The sequence below is a fragment of the Macaca nemestrina genome, chromosome 7 (assembly GCF_043159975.1).
Source record: "Macaca nemestrina isolate mMacNem1 chromosome 7, mMacNem.hap1, whole genome shotgun sequence".
NCBI classification, from domain to species: domain Eukaryota; kingdom Metazoa; phylum Chordata; class Mammalia; order Primates; family Cercopithecidae; genus Macaca; species Macaca nemestrina.
The window spans coordinates 98305080-98324862 of record NC_092131.1 but is presented as its reverse complement, the minus strand read 5'-3'; the positions used below and the strand labels follow the sequence as shown (position 1 = coordinate 98324862).

The 19783-nt window shown below is 46.3% G+C and overlaps 1 protein-coding gene across 6 annotated transcripts in view; it reads left to right on the top strand.

The window, feature by feature from the left end:
- LOC112426257 (uncharacterized) overlaps positions 1-18333 on the top strand; it is a 63098-nt gene extending 44765 nt beyond the window's left edge. For 2 of the 6 annotated variants that reach the window (XM_071100622.1, XM_071100624.1), the window contains 2 exons: positions 6117-6208; positions 7359-8011. In XM_071100622.1, the coding sequence (XP_070956723.1) occupies positions 6117-6208; positions 7359-7383 (117 nt within the window). In that variant the 3' untranslated portion in view covers positions 7384-8011. The other 4 variants (XM_071100619.1, XM_071100623.1, XM_024792080.2 and 1 more) reach the window with 4 other exon arrangements.
- Positions 18334-19783: the final 1450 nt, after the last annotated feature.

The following is a 19783-nucleotide window of genomic DNA, read 5'->3' as shown; positions in this document are numbered from 1 at the left end:
CCTGCAGTGCCTGGCACACAGTAGGAGTTGGCACAAAGCAGTAAGGACTGGTTGATGGAGTGGATGGTTCTATTCCTGCCTTGGTCTCCCTGCAGCTTTGTCTGACCACCTGACTCTGGACCTGCTGCTGGCCATGGGATTCCAGGGCTGTGAGTTGAGACTGATGGCTGTGCAGTGCTGTTTGTGATGAATGCACTCATTTGAAAATATAAATACCATAACACAAGATATGTGTGTTATGATACCTTAGGATAAAATATCACATGGTAGTTTGGAATTTATTGTGAAGGAGCTGGGGCCTCTGGGGCTGGAGGGCCACCTCCTGCTGGTTTTACCAGAGGTCAAGCTGAGGATCTTGAACTCAGTGTCCTGTAGATTACTTCCAGGTGAGATGACCCTCAGGGAATGAGAAAGGCCTTCACAGTAAGGAGCCACTAACATTTCTGCATCTGAGAAGAACAGCAAGCATTAAACCATAAAATGCTCCTGGCTAATGAAATAGAAGGAAAAAGGCCACTCTTCTCAAAAGCAGTATGCTGTCTTTGAAGGTTAAATGGCCTGTGATAGCAGCAGTCCTTACACTCATAAATACCAAGCCGGACTCCTAGGCAACGAGTGAAAGTGCATAGGGGGGCAGAGAGAGTTTTCTGGGGGCACTCTCAGTTGTCGTGGGTAGGGAGGGAGCTTGCATCATCTTTTCTTCCCCCTTAAAGGGCAAATTCCCTGCTGCAAACTTTTGAGGCATCTTCCTTTAGCCCAGGAATCTGAACCGCCGTATGGGTTCTTGTTCCCAGGGGTCTATGCACCAAGACCAGCTGCATTCTGAGGTCAATTTGGGGGTCATCCCAGGAATAAGGGAAACATTATTGATGAGACAGAAATTCTCCTGATCTTTAGTCTGCAGAGATTTTCTGAATGCTGATTAGATGCTGGGGATTCAGCTGGGGAGAAAACATGGCGTGCACGTTTTTAAGTGCCTGAACCAGAGCTGAGAAACTGTCAGGCATATGCAGAGTGCAATATTAGAGGAATGGTCAAGTTACAGGCGACATAGAAGATACAACGATGCAATGGTCAACACTGAGGGAAGGGAAAGGTGTCAGGGAGGGTGGCCCTTCTGGGGAGCAGACAGCCTGAAGGAGCGCCAGGAAGCAGCAGGAATGTCTTGGTAACTGCAGGCAGATCTATCTGGCAGCAGGACAGGATTCTGAAGCAGCTCAGGGTTGGATTTGAGTCTTAGAGAAGGTCATGGTGGGTATAGTGACAAAGTGGATTGGAGGGAAATGGGATATCAGCTAGTAGGCTGTCATTTCAGCCCTGCCAAAGCTGCTGCACTGATGAAGATGAAAGGCAGGCAAGGAGAAGCCAAGCATGTAGTGTCAACAGGCCTTGGGGGCAGTCAGCTCTAGGAAGAGATGGAAATAATTTTCATGAATGAGGCATGAGCACATGGGTGATCCAATAGACTGAGAGGGCCAGGCGCGGCGGCTCACGCCTGTAATCCCAGCATTTTGGGAGGCCGAGGTGGGCGGATCACCTGAGGTCCAGAGTTCAAGACCAGCCTGGCCAACCTGGTGAAACCCTGTCTCTACTAAAAATACAAAAAGTTAGCTGGGTGTGCCGGAGGGCACCTGTAATCTCAGCTACTCGGGAGGCTGAGGCAGGAGAATCTCTTGAACCTGGGAGGCGGAGTTTGCAGTGAGCTGAGATTGCGCCATTGCACTCCAGCCTGGGCAACAAGAGTGAAACTCCATCTCAAAAAATAAAAATAAAAAAATAAAAAAAATAGACCGAGAGAGGAGATATAGTTGGATAATCAGATTTTCTGGGAAGATACTGAGTTCAGTTTTGGACACATTTAGATTGAGGTGTCTGCAGGCTACCTGGTAATATCCTAAAGGAAGGGAGCTCCTATCTCCAGGTTTGGGCTCAAAGACATTGTCACATCAGACATATATCCAGACCTGGGAAATAGCATTAGGGTAGAAATGAATTCCAACGTGAATGAGATTGCCTGTGGAGATTACAGGTAAGTGGATACCAGGCCTAATCTAGTCAACAGAGTTTGCATGTAAAATTTCTCCCATCCAGTGCCCTGATGACATTGAGAGCTAAATCCTTTGAAACCAGGTGAGAAACTCTGTTTCACTTTGAGAGTCAACCCTTGGATTTGTGTGAAAATCTTGCTTTGAGCATCTTGCAAGCAGGGACACAGTTTTTTTGGTAGAGGGAAGGAAGTTTAAACTCTGTCTTTGATATTAGAGTGGGTATTTGTGAGGTGAATGGATACCTAAGTTAGGAGATCATGGTGACTACCTATTGGGCCATTGGGACCCAGATTATTTGAAGGAAACAAATATATTCGGAGGGAAAAGTGTATTTTATGTGAAAATCTGCTCCATGTGCCAAATAGTCAAACTCTTTCCTTCCCATGGCTGGAACTCTACTTGTTCTGTCTGGAGCAGAAAAGGAGTCAAGTTGTCAAACACACAGAAAGAGGCATTGATGAACTCTCGATATCCTAAACCAAGGAGCCAGCAGCATGTCAACAATCAATTGCTTTTCTGATCAGTTTAAATGCTCCCATCAGCTCAGACTCTGATGATTTTACTCTGTAGTGATAGGTGTAGCTTACAGGCAGGCCCGTGCATTAGGCACTGAAAAGAAACACATTGAAAGGAGACTGGTATTTGCTATTTAATGGATTGTTTCATTTTTCTTTAAGTCATCAAAGGCAAACTATACTGAAGTAAGAGCTAGAAGAGGTGGCATTGTTGATTGCAAGAGAAACCTGGACAGAGGAAGGCCTCGGCTACCTGTGACAATAGCCCACGGAGGATTAAAGGGCAGAGGAGATGCTGGATGTTGCAACAGGCCTAGGTCCAGGTGGCTTCGCGTTGCATTGTAGTTCTGGGTGATTCTTCCATTCACAATAGGGCCCTAGTGTCTTGAAAAGAGTGGACCGCAGGAAATATATGGGGCCTGTAGGACTTAGCTAAGTTATTGGGGGTGCAGTGTAGGACACTGGTTTTAGAGGGGATCTGGGACAGCAGGAAGGATGCTGGGGACACCAAGCTGCCTGGGCAAGAATGGGCAGTTGTCCAACATATATTCTAAGGGGCAAAGCAGGGTCAGGGACAGTTCAGCTGCTAGAGGATTGTATTCGACCCCACCTCAAACTGGTTCAAGCAAAGTAATGTTGTCTCATATTACTGAGAGGCCGTGGGTGGGCCAGCATCAGGTATGATTGGATACGGATGATCAAATGCACCAGAACATATCTCTATCTCTTTCCTCTCTCCTCTGTGTGGCCCTGTGTTTGGACAGGCTTTCCCCACACGACGGTCCGGTAGCTACCAGCAGTGGTGGCTTGTTTTATGTAGTTTAGTAACATTAGTTGAAAGAAAGGTCTGGCAAAGATACCAGGATTGAATCTCATTTGCGTGGGTTGGACCATTTGTCCATTGGTGACCCAATCACAGTGTCCACAGGGATGAATGCTGTGGTAGATCTGGCCCCGGTTGGATGTCTACCTGTTGAGATGGGGAGAGATGGAGTCAGCCCCATCCAGATGACAAGGAATGGGATCGAGAGGGGGTATTCTCTCAAGGAATGTCAGGTTTTGAGTGAGTCAAAGCAGTAAAAGTAAAATAGGAAGAATCTTGCAATCAGGTGGGGAAGGACTTGGCAGCAGGTGGCTTCGAACTGCCTTGTATTTCTGGGAGATCTCTCTGTTCACAATAGAATCCTTGTGTCATGAAGAGAGAGACGTCTGCTAGAAGCATGTGGGGCCTCAGGGACTCAGTTCAGTTACTGGCGTTCAGTGTAGGACACTGGTTTTATAGGGGGTCTGGAACAGCAGGAAGGGTACCTGCACATTTGCAGAGGATGAGCGGTGGGGGGCATGTCAAGGTGCAAGCCCAGTGCTAGAGATGAGGGCAGTGGATTGTAGACCATGTGCCATAGAGCCATGCAGCCTGGCGGAGATGTCTCAGGGTTGGGTGGCCTTGGAGCCGGAGGATTTGTGCGACTCAACTCAGCTTCAACCACAGCCACATCTTGTATCTGTTTTGCACAATAGGTTTCCATTTGACAAAAGGACTTAGATGTCCGAAAAGCCTCAAAAAAATCTACTGGACAAGGGTGGTGGAACTCCGCATCTCTTAAGCTAGACCTGGGCCTGCCCAAGTAGGCAGCATGATTTACCTCCAAAGGTGAATGATGGCACCTAAGACTGTTGTCATGACGAGCTCAGGCCAGCATAGGTGACCTTCTGAGAAAGAGGAGAGTCAGGAGACAGGCAGGGCCAGCAGGGATGTCAGGAACACTCCTAGAGGCAGGGAGGACTGATGAGTGGGCTGCATACATGAATTGGCATCCCCTGTGCTACCAGGGATAAATCTTGGCAAGCAGACTCCTATAGGTGACCTCTGCCAGTTGCAGGGAATCTGAAAAAACTGTGATTTCATGCCAAAAAGATGGGGGAGGTTGGGAATTGCCTCCCCACCATCCCTCATTGCACAGAGGATGCTTGTCCAATTGCTGGTTTACTATTATCATTGTCATCTTGCTATATTTTCTTTATTTGTACTTATTCTAAAAATATTGGAGGTGTCTATGAGAAAAGATCCATCCACTTGATTGTCTATGCATCCACCCCATTACCTTTCCACTTAACATGTATCTACCACTAGGCACTGTGCTAGGTCTTGGGCCTGTAAAGATGATACAGTCCTGGCCCCAAAGTCCAGGCCCTTCACAACTCAGAGGGGGAGATTGATGTGTTAGCAAACAGTTGCCATGTAGTGAGATGAAGATAACAATAGCGAAGTAAAGGTCGTCCTGTGAGTTCCCCAGGAGCACTTCCCTTACAACTTGAGCATTTGGAAAGAATTGGAGCTCAAAGGAATGGGCGAAGGGAAGGGCCTCCTAGGCTTTAGGGAACAGCAGTACAAAGTTACTGAGACACGAGGTACACCCTAATAAGATAGGGTGATTTCCTTGTGTCTGAGACCTAAAGAGCTGTGAAGGGAAGAGACTGAGGCCAGTGAGTGAATTGTTTGCAAGTTTGACCTGTATTTCTTAGTGGGGAGCTGCTGAAGGTTTTGAAGCCAAGAAGTGGAATTAGAATCTGCCCTGGCCTTAGTTTTATGCCTACGTTGATGTAAGTTCTGGCATTCTTGAGCTTGCCCTTGATCAATGATTGTGTGTTTGTGGAAATCATCCGCATATCTAATCAGGATGATAATGTCCACATTATGAACATGACATGTCATTGAGATTTGGGGCTGATGCAAAAATAGTTACTTTAAGTGTAGGAGGTATTTATATGTCATTTGGAGTAAAGATCTCTTATGTGTTTCACACATTGAATTGTTAATCAACTGAAGCATAAATGTGTATTTATTTGTTGTGAGACAAATTGTTGCAACAACTAATGATTGTGGATGCTACTCATCTTATGTACAAAACTAGAATGTTCAGGCCGGGCATGGTGGCTCAGGCCGGGCATGGTGGCTCACGCCTGTAACCCCAGCATTTTGAGAGGCTGAGGCGGGTGGATCACAAGGTCAGGAGATCAAGACCATCCTGGCTAACATGGTGAAACCCTGTCTCTACTAAAACTACAAAAAATTAGCCAGGTGTGGTGGCAGGCACCTGTAGTCCCAGCTACTTGGGAGGCTGAGGCAGGAGAATGCTGTGAATCTGGGAGGTGGAGCTTTCAGTGAGCCGAGATCACACCACTGCACTCCAGCCTGGGCGACAGAGCAAGACTCCGTCTCAAAAAAAAATAAAATAAATAAAAATAATAAAAAAAGAATGTTCAAATAGTTAAATAAGCAGGAAAACAGATCAACAGTCAATTCAAATATTAAGACAGTCTAGGGTACCTTTACAAAGAACGTATTATTTTTGCAACACAAATGTTTGTAAAAGTTTAAATAATAAAAGGCAAAACGGTAGAAAATAATTTATATCATAATTCTAATTCTCCTGGAAGTGTTTTGTATATTGCCATGTTATTAGTCAACAATTGCTACAATAATGATGTAAAGTGAACAATACCAGCGTCTTAGTGGTTTACCACAACCCTCACTTCCTGTTTTTGTTCACAGGTCTGCAAGACAGCTTTGGTTCAGCTGATTTTAGCCAGGCTCACCCTGACTTTGCCGGGCGCTGGGAACCCCAGCCTTCAGGTCGAGTTCAGGTATGCTCTATATGTCTCCATCGTTCTGGGACCAGTGGGTATGTGGGACAAGTTCTTTTCATGGCAAGTGGCAGACGCCTCTAGGCCAAGCCAAATCACTCAAATACATTTAAATTTCTGATCATGTTATGTCTGCTAACAGGCCATTGGCTGATGAAGCTTACATGGTCCAGCTCAATCAATGGGGCTGAGGGAGAGGGCAATCTAGAGGGGGTCCTGCCGAGTCATAAGGCAAAGGGAGAGGATGGGAAGAAGGCACTGTAATGCAACCTACCACAGCCACAGAGGAGGAGATGTATCTTTTCTGCAGACAGTTACTATTAAAGACAAAAAGGGACTAAATCACTCCGTGTCGATTTCACCATTAGCAGCACCCCATCCTGGTAAAATTAGACAAAAATGAAACTGCCTTCCTACTAGCTTTAGTGTGTGTATATTAATAATTCTTTCCCCATAATGTATAATGTCAGACTTTTACAATTTAGTTATTATTTATTTATTTATTTATTTTTTTTGAGACGGAGTCTCGCTCTGTCGCCCAGGTTGGAGTGCAGTGGCACCATCTCGGCTCACTGCAAACTCCACCTCCCGGGTTCACGCCATTCTCCTGCCTCAGCCTCCCGAGTAGCTGGGACTACAGGCTCCTGCCACCACGCCTCGCTGATTTTTTTGTATTTTTAGTAGAGACGGAGTTTCACCGTGTTAGCCAGGATGGTCTCGATCTCCTGACCTCGTGATCCATCTGCCTCAGCCTCCCAAAGTGCTGGGAATATAGGCGTGAGCTACCACGCCTGGCCTATTAAATTTTTAATAACAAAAAAGTAACTATAATTAATTTTTAGTGGCTTTGAGATTTATTTTTGGATCCCAAAATTTCCTTCTCCATGGCAATATTTGGTTTGGATCTTTTTTGCAGTTATATATATATATATTTTTTTAACTATTGGCTATTCAGCATGTGGCTCAATGAATTTTGGTACACCTCTTGTATCTATCTCTCTACATTAGGCATATTTGGATCATATCCATATATTATATCCATTTGTCCTGCAATTTGTCTTTTCATGTAATGAGTTCTTTCTGTATGGTATATATAGACCTACTTCATTATAGTTAATGTCTGTCTACACATTGTTCCATTGATTTACAGATTCCTCCACAGTAGAATTTACTAACACATCCCTCACGGATGCACATCTTGGTTCCCGATCCTGCCTATCCCAGCACTGCAGTTACGGCCAGTCTCACTGTCACTCACCAGAGTCGGGTGCCTGCCTCTATATATCCTGCAATGGAGCCAATAGCCTCCTGAGGCCTGCATGGGATGTCCCTTCTGCCCCCATCCTCCTCACGCCACTTGTTCTTTCAGGAACATTTCATGCTACTGACCACTTCCTCCTTTGACTTTTTCGTGCTCCCTCTCTCCAGTTGTTCTGCTCAACACCCTGTGGCACGCCTTGCCTTCTTTTAAAGGTGTGCTCAGGGATTCTCCTCATTTTTCATTGCTCATGCCTGTCTGGGCTTTCCCTGGAAGATCCCCTGCCATCCATCCCCTGCTGCCTCCAGGATTGTCTCCTAGCCCAGGCCTCTGGCATAGAAGCCATCTGCCTCCCGAATGCGTTGCCTGGAGGAAATGCAGGCGCCTCACTCCGCTCTCGCTCTGGATGCCATCCCATCCTCCTCTGTGCTTGCTGCCTTGGTCGTTGGTGCCATCATAGCCGTCCCCCCTCCCACATTCGAGTGATGCATTTAGGTGCGTTCATTCCACCTCTGAGCCTCTCACACTCACCCCCCTCCTCTAATCTCTACAGTGCTCTACTCAACGTTTGCTAGTGGTGGCCCCTTCCACCTTGTGTGCGTAGTATGTCCAAGCCATCCCTTGGCAGCCAGGACCATCGGCACACTAGCAAGTTCATGGACTCAGGTGTGTGTCTCTGGGCGTGCCTCTGATCCTTCTATCCTGCCCACACCTCTGAAACTCTCTGCATTTGAACCTCCTGTATTGGATTCTGTTTCCTGCTGGGGTGTCAATGGGTGGGATTTGTTCATTCATGATTTTTCAGCCCCATTTGTCTTCTGTCTGTTTGTCCCAGGCACCTGGGGGAATCACTCCTACCTAATGGAGAGGGAAGGGAGTCCATGATTATGGAATGATGTGACAAACAAAACATGAAAGGAGAGAGGGATTGCTTCTCTCTCTGATCCCAAGGAAGGCTGCCTGGAGGGGGAAGCACTGGTGCTGTACGGGGAGCAGAGTTTGGTGAGTGAAGAAGGGGTGGAATAGGATAAAAACCACAGCAAAGAGCTCTCAAAGCAAATCTGCCTCTCCCCAGGCCATAGTCCATGATGTCATCACCACATGGTCACTGGGCTAGAAGCCTTGGCACCATCATTGACTCTTAGTTTTCCCTCCCCACCATGCCTGGCCTGTCACTGAGGCCAGTGGTGTCTCCTTCTAACGTGCTCCTTGCCTCCCTGTTCCCTCTTCTCTATCTCTTCTGCCACATCCACAGAGTAGCCAGGGTGTCCTATTTGGCTAGAAAAAATGCAAATAGATGGCCAGGCGCGGTGGCTCATGCCTATAATCCCAGCACTTTGGGAGGCTGAGGCAGGCAGATCACTGGTCAGAAGATCGAGACCATCCTGGCTAACATGGTGAAACCCCGCCTCTACTAAAAATACAAAAACAAAATTAGCCGGGTGTGGTGGTGGTCACCTGTAGTCCCAGCTACTCCGGAGGCTGAGGCAGGAGAATGGCGTGAACCCAGGAGGTGGAGTTTGCAGTGAGCCGAGATTGCGCCACTGCACTCCAGCCTAGAAGACAGAGAGAGACTCTGTTTCAAAAAAAAAGCAAACATATGAGCCTGTTTGGGGACATCTGCTAGATACTTTGCACTATGCTAGACAACTGAAATAGATTACCTTTAACTTTCATAACGTTTCTGGGAGGTAAGGCAATGTTATCCCCACTTGGAGATGAAGAAACCAGATGTTGTTCCCTCTACGTTGGAGGCTCCTTAGGATTTTGAATAGGGAAGGATGAGGAGCCGTGGTCATGTACGCTTCGTCTCATCTCTGGGACTGGTCTTGGGCAAGTTCCTAGGGTTGATGGATTGCAGCGTGCCCTGAAGCTCAGCTGCTTAGAGACAGAGATTGTGTGCTGAATTTAATGAGCAAGCTCTCTCCAGCCAGCTGGAGACAAAACCTTTCAGGAGATCTGGAAGGTCCATGAAGGGAGGTTTTATTTCCCTGGGCAACTCTAGGTGCGTTTTTACTCAGTGGGCCCCAGAAGAGAGACTCGAGCAAAATTTTTGTTTGTCCCAACTGCTTGGGAAATGGAGAATATTTTTAGCAGATTTGAAAGCTTTGGAGACAAATCACATTACTCAGTGCCCTGCTCAGAGCAAGCACTCAAAAAACCTTTGTGGAACGTGGCTGAATATTCCTCATTGATACAAAGATCCTACAGTGAATGTGTGCATTAGAGGAGTGGATGAGGAAGATGTCAGCTGGCCTGACCGTAAAAAGGCATCTTTACAGCTCCGTGAAAAGGAACACGGACAATAGCTAGAATGTCATCCGTGAGCACAATAAATATTTCCTTGAAGTTCTTTGCCCATCAGGAAACCACCTCACACACACTTTTAAAACCAGTGGACTTTATGTAAAATGCCAGGTATTGATTGGAACTGATCGGTTTTACAATTAACCAAAGTGCACAATGATCATGTCCACCTTGATTGATGTATGGGGCTTCAGTGAATTACAGAAAGGAGAGAGAGATTGAGGTTTTAAGCACTGCCCAAATGCAGTCACTTTGGCTTCACAGTACTGTCCATTGCATGCATTTTAAAAAGGGAACACCTCTAGGATGCTGTGGTTCCTTTATTCAGTTATTCAGCCAGCATTGGCTGAGCACTTGCTTGTGCCGGGCACAGTGCTGCAGACTCAAAGTTTAGAAGACAGAAGTCCCACCCCCAAGGTGCACACAGCCTAGTGGCAGGTGGGCAATGGTGATGGAGTGTCTGGCTTGCTGTGAAAGAGGCATATCCAGGTCATCATGAGAGGACACAGCGAGCAGCAAGATGTGACTTGGGTGGACAGGGAGGAGTTCGGGAAAACTGGAGGATTCTAGAAGGATGATTCAAAGAACAGGGAGGGAGAGGAGCCTCTGGGCCCAAGCAAAGACACAGGCTTATTGGAGGACTGGAGTTGCAGGTGGCTGGAGGAATGATGGGGAGGCTGGGGCAGCAGCTGGGGTGGGCGGGGTTTCTCATGCCTGTCAAGGAGTCGGCACATCATCCTAACTGCTGCCTTAAGGGGTAATCTCTCTAACTCAGAGAATCTGGTGACTCAATTTCTTCCGATACTATATCTAATACTTTTATCACTTTAGTGAAGTCTGTGCTGCCGAAAATGCATAGAATGAATAGCAGGTTCTGGCAACATCAGGCTAACCAAACTCATCACTTTCACGGCAAATGTGAAGCCTAACTTCCTGGCTTCCTGAAATGATCTCACCACCTTATTGTAAGGAATAGAGGCAGAGAAAGTTGCATTCTCTCTCCCTGTGTGTGACCCTTGCAATCAAGTGTCACCTGGGCAAACGTGGCCTCTGGTGAAGGACTTACTTGGAGAAGTTTGAAAGCTGGAAGCCTGGGGAGATGGTGCTTGGGAGTGAGGTCATACTCATTGCCACCATGTCCCTTGTCTTTTTGTTGGAAGATGGCCAGGCTTTGCCGAGAGCTGATTGTTGAGGCGTTGAGTGTTGGCCTAGGGCACTTGTTTCCTGAGTGCTAATGAAGGAAGGATACTTGGGCATCCAACTCTGCCCAGGGGCTACTCCAAGAGGCACTATGTCCTTAACTGACTTCAGAGGGCAGCGTTCCCAGTACCACTGGGCTTGGGACTGGCTCCAGCCATGGGCACACTAGCTGGCTCCACTGCCTCTCCCTGGGGAGAAGGGGAAGTTTGCTCTCCCAAGCCTGGGTTCCACTGCCTTCTACCCATCCTCCACCTGCCCCTACCACCTCGAGTAAGATTTTTAGGACAGCATATCCACAGTGAGCCATGCTGCATACACAGCCTCATGTATTTGAGTGTGAGACAATCTTAGATTCACACTATTTATGGATGATACCAGCTACTGGCCACCCCTTCTTGGCTGGACTCAGCATTAAATAGTATGCTCTAGGCTAGCCCTGGCAAGCAAGGAATTCTAGAACATTGGAGCTGTATGGGCCACTAAGGCTCCTTCCCAGAATGTGGTAATGCAGCCAGTGTGGCACATGAGCAGACAGCTGATGCTGTCTCATCCTGCGATGATGGAAAATTGTCCTCATACGGAACAGAAATCTGCCTCCCTGAGGTTAGAAATCAGTGGCCCTCAGACCCTTGTCCTGGCATTTTCAAGATCACACAATAAGCCTATTCTTTCTCCCAAGTATTATTATTTAGAGCTTATGTTTTTGTGAAGTTGATGGTTATAAAGGATACCCTTTTAAATATGTGATAAATTCCCTTTCCTCTTCCCTAGGTCAAATAGCACAGCCTTCTTCATACATTCCTTAAATGGCAAACTTTTCCTTTCCATAGAGCCCACAGTCTCAGATTCAATCTTTTTTCCTATTTATTTATTTATTTTTATTTATTTATTTCAGATGGAGTCTCACTCTGTCGCTCAGGCTGCAGTGCAATGGCATGATCTCCGCTCATTGCAACTTCCACCTCCAGGGTTCAAGCAATTCTCCCACCTCAGCCTTCCGAGTAGCTGGGATTACAGGCGCCTGCCACCATGCCTGGCTAATTTTTTTTGTAGTTTTAGTAGAGACAGGGTTTCACCATGTTAGCCAGGCTGGTCTCGAACTCCAGACCTCAGGTGATTCACCCATCCCAGCTTCCCAAAGCGCTGGGATTACAGGTGTGAGCCACCATGCCTGGCCATATTTATAGAAATAATATATGCTTGGAGAACATTGGGTAAATACACCCAGTTCATTGGGCAGTGCTCTCCGCCAGGTCACCGAACCTGCAACCGCATCCCAGTCCTGTAGTACCCCAGGTCCCCTGAGTTATTCAAATTCAGCCCAGTGCAATGCTTCAGTCTCAAACTCAATTTAAACCGCACCTCCTTGCCCTCCTCTGCACAGGCTGGAGCTGGGACCTCTGACCTGGAAGACAGTCCCGCTGGCCACCCCCTCCCTGGAAGGCAGACCCTCTAGCATGTTGGGGCCACAGCAGGGAGGGAGGAGCCAGGACTTTCCTTTGTTCCCTCGATGCTGTCACCTTCTTTTCTCCCTGGATGTCGGAGCCCGCTGTGTGATGTCGGAGCCCACGCGTGCCAGGCCTGTGAAGGCTGGGGATCTCGTGGGGGCACATGGGGCTAAAGGGGTTAGTTGAGGAGAGCTGCAGAGCTCCCCAAGGTGCTGTTCCCCAATATTCTAGATAAAGTTCTAGTTCTGCATGACCTTTATGTAAAAAAAAAATATTTTTAATAATAATTGTACATATTTGTGGAGTATAATGTGATGTTTTGGTACCTGTATACATTGTGGAATAATTAAATCATACTACTGAACATATCCATCACATCAATGTGGTAAGAACATTTAAAATCTACCATTTAGGCAATTTTGAAATTTACAACACATGATTAACTGTATTAGTCTGTTTTCATGCTGCTGATAAAGACATACTTGAGACTGGGCAATTTACAAAAGAAAGAGGTTTAAGGGACTCATAGTTCCACGTGGCTGGGGAGGCCTTCACAATTATAGTGGAAGGTGAAAGGCACGTTTCACATGGTGGTAGACAAGAGAAGAGGGCTTGTGCAGGGAAACTCTCCTTTATAAAACCATCAGATCTCATGAGACTTATTCACTCTCACGAGAAAAGCACAGGAAAGACCTGCCCCCATGATTCAGTTACCTCCCACCAGGTCCCTCCCACAACATGTGGGAATTGTGGGAGCTACAATTCGAGATGAGATTTGGGTGGGGACACAGCCAAACCATATCATTAATTACAGTTACCCTGCTGTGCAATCCATCTCTAAAGCCTCTTCTGTCTAACAGAAACTTTGTACCCTTTGACCTACATCTCCCCATTCCCACCCTGCTCCTCCAGCCCCAGTAACTATTATACTCTCTACTTCTATGAGTTCAACTTTTTCACATTCCACATATCAGTGACATCATGCAGTATTTGTCTTTCTTTGCCTGGCTTATTTTACTTCACATAATGTCCTCAAGGTTCATCCATGTTGTTGCAAATGACAAAGTGTTCTTCTTTTTAATGGCTGAATAGTATTCCATTGTGTATATATACCACATTTTAAAAATCCAGTCCTCTGATGGACACTTAGGTTGATTCTTTATCTAAAGACAAAAGATAAGTGTTGTGGAGGATGTGGAGAAATGGGAACCCTTGCCCACTGTTGGTGGGAATGTAAATTACTACAGCCATTATGGAAAAGAGTATGGAGGTTCCTCAAAAAACTAAAACCAGAACTACCATGGGATCCAGCAACCCCACTTCTGGGTATATATCCAAAGGAATTGAAATAAGTATAAAATCATAGATATCTGCACTCCCATGTTTATTGTAGCATTATTTACAAGAGCCAAGTGATTTTTCGACTCTCTTGACAACTCTACTATAGCCTCAGATCTGTCCTCCTGCTGCTGGGGCTTCCCTGCCCAGTGGGCTGCCCCCTAGGGAAAGATCCCAGCCACCCTCACAGGTGTCAGTGGGCCCAGAGGAAACACATGCATCCTCGCTGTGGCAAATGGTAGGAGCACATGCAGCCCACTGTGTCTCACCAAAGCTGTCAACGTCTTTTGAGGAGCCATCAAATTCAGAGTGCTAGGACATAATTAGAATTTATTTAGGATCTTTGTAGCCTATTATTGAAATGAATTTATTCTTTTTTTGCTACATCCTTTTTAATGTTTTGGTATTAGTACTGTGCTAGATTGATAAAATAAATTGGATTGTATTCCATCTTTTTCCACACTTTGGAACAGTTTTTATAATATGAGAATAATCTGTTCCATGAACATTTGAAGGAATGTGCTGTGACAACAATCTGACTCAAAAGCCTTTTTCGGGGGAGGCAGTTCTTTAAACCTGGTTTGCTTTCTTCCATTCTTGTTGGTTAACACAAATTTTTGTGCTTTTCTTTTTTTTTTTTTGAGACAGAGTCTCACTCTGTTGCCCAGGGTAGAGTCTCTCTGCAACCTCTGCCTCCCAGGTTCAAGCGATTCTCCTGCCTCAGCTTCCCAAGTAGCTGGGGTTACTACTTGGTAGTAGGTGCGCCACCACACCTGGCTGATTTTTGTATTTTTAGTAGAGACGGGGTTTCGCCATGTTGGCCAGGCTGGTCTCCAACTCCTGATCTCAGGTGATCCGACTGCCTCGGCCTCCCAAAGTGCTGGGATTACAGGCGTGAGCCACTGTGCCTAGCCTTTGTGCTTCTCTTTGAGACAAATTTGGTAATTTGTGTCTCCAGTGACAACTTATACAGGGCCCGCTGGTCAGACTGGCTTCAGCTATTTATGAGTTCTGCATAGCCTCGCCCTGTCTGCCTGTTTGTCTGTCTGTCTGAGCTCCTTGGCACCCAGGAGGCAGAGATGGGGAACAAAGAGAACATGAGAAGCAGCAGTCTACTACTCTCCTTTCTTTTGAGCTGGACATATTGAAAGAGGAATCATTTTGTCGGGCGCGGTGGCTCACGTCTATAATCCCAGCACTTTGGGGGGCCAAGGTGGGCGGATCACTTGAGGTCAGGAGTTTGAGACCAGCTTGGCCAACATGGCGAAACCCCCTTTCTACAAAAATTAGCCAGGCATGGTGGCAGGCCCCCATAGTCCCAGCTACTCGGGTGGCTGAGGCAGGAGAATTGCTTGAACCCGGGAGACAGAGGTTACCGTGAGCCGAGATCACAGCACTGCACTCCAGCCTGGGTAACAGAGCAAGACTCCGTCTCAATAAATAAATAAATAAATAAATAAATAAATAAATAAATAAATAAAACAATTTCCTTCTCTCTCTCTTTCTCTCTCTCCCTTTTTCCTTTTTGTACACACTCTGTTCTCTGGATTGATGGAAATTCATGTTATGTCATATGATGCTCATATGTTGATAGTGCTCAGATTGAGGATTTCTGAATAGACATGAACTTGGATCCTGACTTTGCTTTGGGTTGTTTTCTAGCCCCCTCTTCTGCCCCCAACATCACTTACCATGACAAATGCTGCACCTGGATCCTTGTGGAAGTCATCGCCCTGGAGAAAGGAAAGACCATCTGGCTCAGCCCCAGAGGGGAGAGAGACCTCAGCTGGAAAGATGCGACCACGTCTGTCCCCGGGGAAGAGGTTAAAGGCCAGAGGGGATAGATGAAGAACTCTTCTTTTTCTGGTTATGAATATGTTCTGCCCAAACTGTTCATGATGTTAGACATGTCCACTTCCATCCAACATAAGTGTGGGGGCCCTATTGGCACCTCCCTCCCGGATGTGATGGAATGCTTCGGAAACCATTAATCCTGGTGTCAGCAGGAGCCTATGGAGGAACTTGTAGAGAGCGAGGGGACGAACTGAGGAGAGGCAGATCTGCATGGCTGATGGCTCACTTCCCCCTCCCTTTCAGCAGCAGAGCCATGGGCTGGCTCAGCAGGTCTGAGTTAGATCATTGGCAGAACCGGCTGGTGCCACCAGCCTTTAATTTTTAGGGCTGCCTCTTCTATCCTGGTCAAGAACTTCACTTGTTACATAATCATGTGTCTGTAGCTGCTCCGTGGCCTCATAAAATGTGGAGCTTAACGGGGACATTTTCTTTTTGCCTGGAGCTTTGGCTGTGGGGCCTGCAGTCCAGCCACAGCTGGCCTGAGCTGGGGACAATGACAGTTCACAGGACTGCATGTGCTCTCCCACGTCTCTGCTCATAAGTTTTCTCCATAAACTCAACTTTAAAAAAGAAAAAATGAGGATGACTCATATAACGATATGATTTGTACAAAACTGGTTTGTAAATACAACATAATCCCAAATAATATTTTTGTTAATTTTTGAAATTTACCATCCTTACCATTTTTAAGTGTACAGTTGAGTGGTGATGAATACGTTCATATTCTTTCTCTCCCTTCATCCTTTCTTCCTCCTCCCTTTCCCAACCTCTAGTAACCACCAATCTACTCTGTCTTACGGCACAGAATGTGTATCCCTTGCATGGCAATGCTAATATTGTTGCTACCACCCTCTCATACCAGTGCGACATTAATACCCACCCTTTAGTGACTGTGAGTTCCAGTCTTGAATGGACATAGAATTTGCCACAGCAACAGCTAACAAGTAGTGTTACTACATACTGCGCACCATGCTAAGAGTTTTATACGTATTAACTCACTTATGCAGATCGGTGCAATTATCTTTTTTTTTCTATGCAGTTCACTTTCCCTCCCCCCCCAGAAAAGGAACCAAGGCACAGAGAGGTTAGTACTTTTTTCAAGGTCACACAGCTATAAATGGCGAGACCAGGATTCAAACCTAGGCAGTCTTCCTTTAGAGCCATTAAACTCTGTGCTGATGATGAGCAGGTGGGTAGAGAAAAGGTTCAGGAGTAAAAATAAAGTGGTTTCTTGCATTTCTTCCAAGATGTTAGCAGGTCAGCTGTTGAGTACTAAACTTTCAGTGGTGCTATGAGTGTCTGGGTGTTTTGGTTTGTTTGTTTGCTTTCTCTGTGTTCCTAGGTGTGCAAGTGGGAAGAGAGGGTGGGACAGATCCTGCAGAGAGACCTGCCGTGCTCCCCAGTGGAAACCGCAGCTTCCACTTCCTACACTCCCTTGCATCTTTGTCTCTAGTCCGTGGCCTGCCTTTCCCCAAGAAGACCTGTCTCATGAGATGTGGAAGGAGAGGGTGAACAACATTGAGTGCAACTGTTTCCACTGCTTCTGTGTGATTGAGGAAGTGTTGGGTTTTCCTGTGACAACCGCAGCAGAGGTCCCAGCACTGGGGAGGTGAGGGAGTTAGAACAGGCTGTCTGGTGGCCCTGGTCCCAGCAGGCGAGACAGCAGCCTCCTCGTTACCTGGCTTTTCAATCAGGACCAAGGCAGCAGCTTGTCATTTGGGAGTCATTCCTGGCAGCTTAGCTCTGAGCTTGCTCTACAGCCATTCCATCAGCTTTGCAAGGACGTAAGTCACTGTATGAAGTCCCTTTCTGTGTAAACTAGATAGAGTGTTTCATGCTATTTGCAATTGAACCTGGTGATACAGTATGTTTTTGTTATTCAGGGTGTTTAATGAGAGGTTTTTTTTTTTTCTTTCTTCTTTTTTTTTTTTTTTTAGACATGATTGGTTCAGATTGAGCTCATGGTAAACTAAAACCGTCAGCTTTCTTTTCCCATAAATGTTCTTAGGATAGTCACCCCCATTCTGGGTGCGTGCGATCAACCGATGTTGCTTGCACTGAGTCCATCAACCCAGCAGGTGAGGTCCTTTTGAGTTACTGTCTCAAAACGATGAAAACCACATTGTTCTCACTGCCAAAACATTGTCCCATGGCTCCATGATGCTGTCTCCAACTGGATTTCTGCCAAGAGTTTTCTTGGCTTGTTCTCTGCTCCTGGAAAGGAACAGCCTGTCCTCCAGTGCTCTGGCCTCCTGGGGAGCCCATCAATGCCTCCACCTTCCTCTCTGTGTCTCTTAGAGGACCCCAGGGTTACTGCTCTGACACCCTTCCTCTCCCCCTCTTCTGAGGGCAGGCGTCCAAATTCCTCCAGGATCTGGCCTAGAGACACTTGCTCAGCAGTACTTGGGCAGGGCCATTAGGTACAGTCTGGGTGCTCTGTCCCTCAAGGATTCCTCTTAGAAGGGTGTCCATGCAGACTTGTTTCATGCTCAGACCTTCCAGTGGAGTATGTGTGAGAAGTTTCACTAGCACTGTATGGTTTTTAAACGGCAGCTGATAACCCTTTACTAGGGAAAAAAAAATGATTTAGAGGGCTGTCCTGCATTGACTGTATAGAAGTTTGTTGTACATAGGAAAGGTTAATAACTGTCTTGAGTATCTTTTGCTAGTTGTATGTGTATCAGTTAGAGTTCCACCAGGGAAACAGAACCAGTAGGAAATATAAATGAATAAATAATCAAATAATCATATATAAAACTTTTTTTTTTTTTTTTTTTTTGAGGTGGAGTGTCTCTCTGTTGCCCAGGCTGGAGTGCAGTAGCATGATCTCGGCTCACCGCAACCTCCACCTCCTGGGTTCAAGTGATTCTCCTGACTCAGCCTCCCAAGTAGCTGGGATTACAGGTGTGTGCTACCATGCCCGGCTGATTTTTGTATTTTTAGTAGATACAGGGTTTCACCATGTTGGCCAGGCTGGTCTTGAACTCCTAACCTCAAGTGATCCACCTGTGTCGGCCCCCCAAAGTGCTGGGATTACAGATGTGAGCCACCATGCCCAGCCTAAAACTCTTTCTATCTTAAAAAATATGTATGTATACATCCAAAAAAATTTACAGCAAGGATTGTCTTGCCTGATTCTGGGACTGGCCAGTCGAGTCCACAGGGCAGGAAGGAAGGGCAGCAGAAACTTTCCAGCACAAGTTGATGCTATCCCCAGGGCGAATTTCTTCTATTTCAGGGAAGCCTCTATTCTGCTCTTAAGACCTTTCCACTGATTACACCAGGCCCGCCCATATTATCTAGGGTAATCTTCTTTACTGAAAGTCAACTCACTATAGACTTTAAATCACATCTCCAGAATACCTTCCCAGCTACACCTAGCTTAGTGTTTGACCAAATGGCTGGGCAGTAGCCAAGCCACGTTGACATATAAAACTGACCATTACAATATGTGTGTTTATGCACTGAGTCAGGATTAAAAATCAATTTCTGAATGTAAAATATAATTTAAAGAGCTCGGGGGGAAGTCATCTACTTCTTGCGCCCTCTGTTTTGGAAGCAGACACATTCAGATCTGCCCCTTTCCCTCTGTCATTCGCTCCAGGTTTTTAAAATTTTAATTCTTAGAGATGTTTCCGCTTCCTCCAAGGGTACGAAGTCAGTCACACGGAGCAGGGACACTTGACACACTGGCTCACTGGGCTGGGCCACACTGGAAACCAGTGGATTCTCCCAGCCTAACTCCAAGAAGGAGCCTCGTGGTGGTGGGTGGACAAAAGGAAGAATCTGCTTTCTGTGTATTCCGAGTGAATCCTGAAATTCCAATAAGCAAAGTCCTACAGGAGACAGCAGTGGGTAGTCCCTAAGTGGAAAAGCTCACAGTCACACACAACTTCCAGTCCTGTGTCAGAAAATCTCTAAGGAACCAATGTGAGTAGGCTACAAAGAGTGTTGCTTCCTCTCTGCAGTTTCTCATCACTCCTTCTACTCTCCGGGTCTCCTGGGTTGTTTTATAAAGGGACAGCTGACTCATAATTCCCAAGCTGAAGCTACTTCTAGGGAAGGAATATATGACATCCTGGATAAACAAAGAAGTCATACATTGTTAATATATAGAATAGGAAAGCCACACAGGTGGAGCATCTTCAAATTATGTGTCTTCCTGAGGGA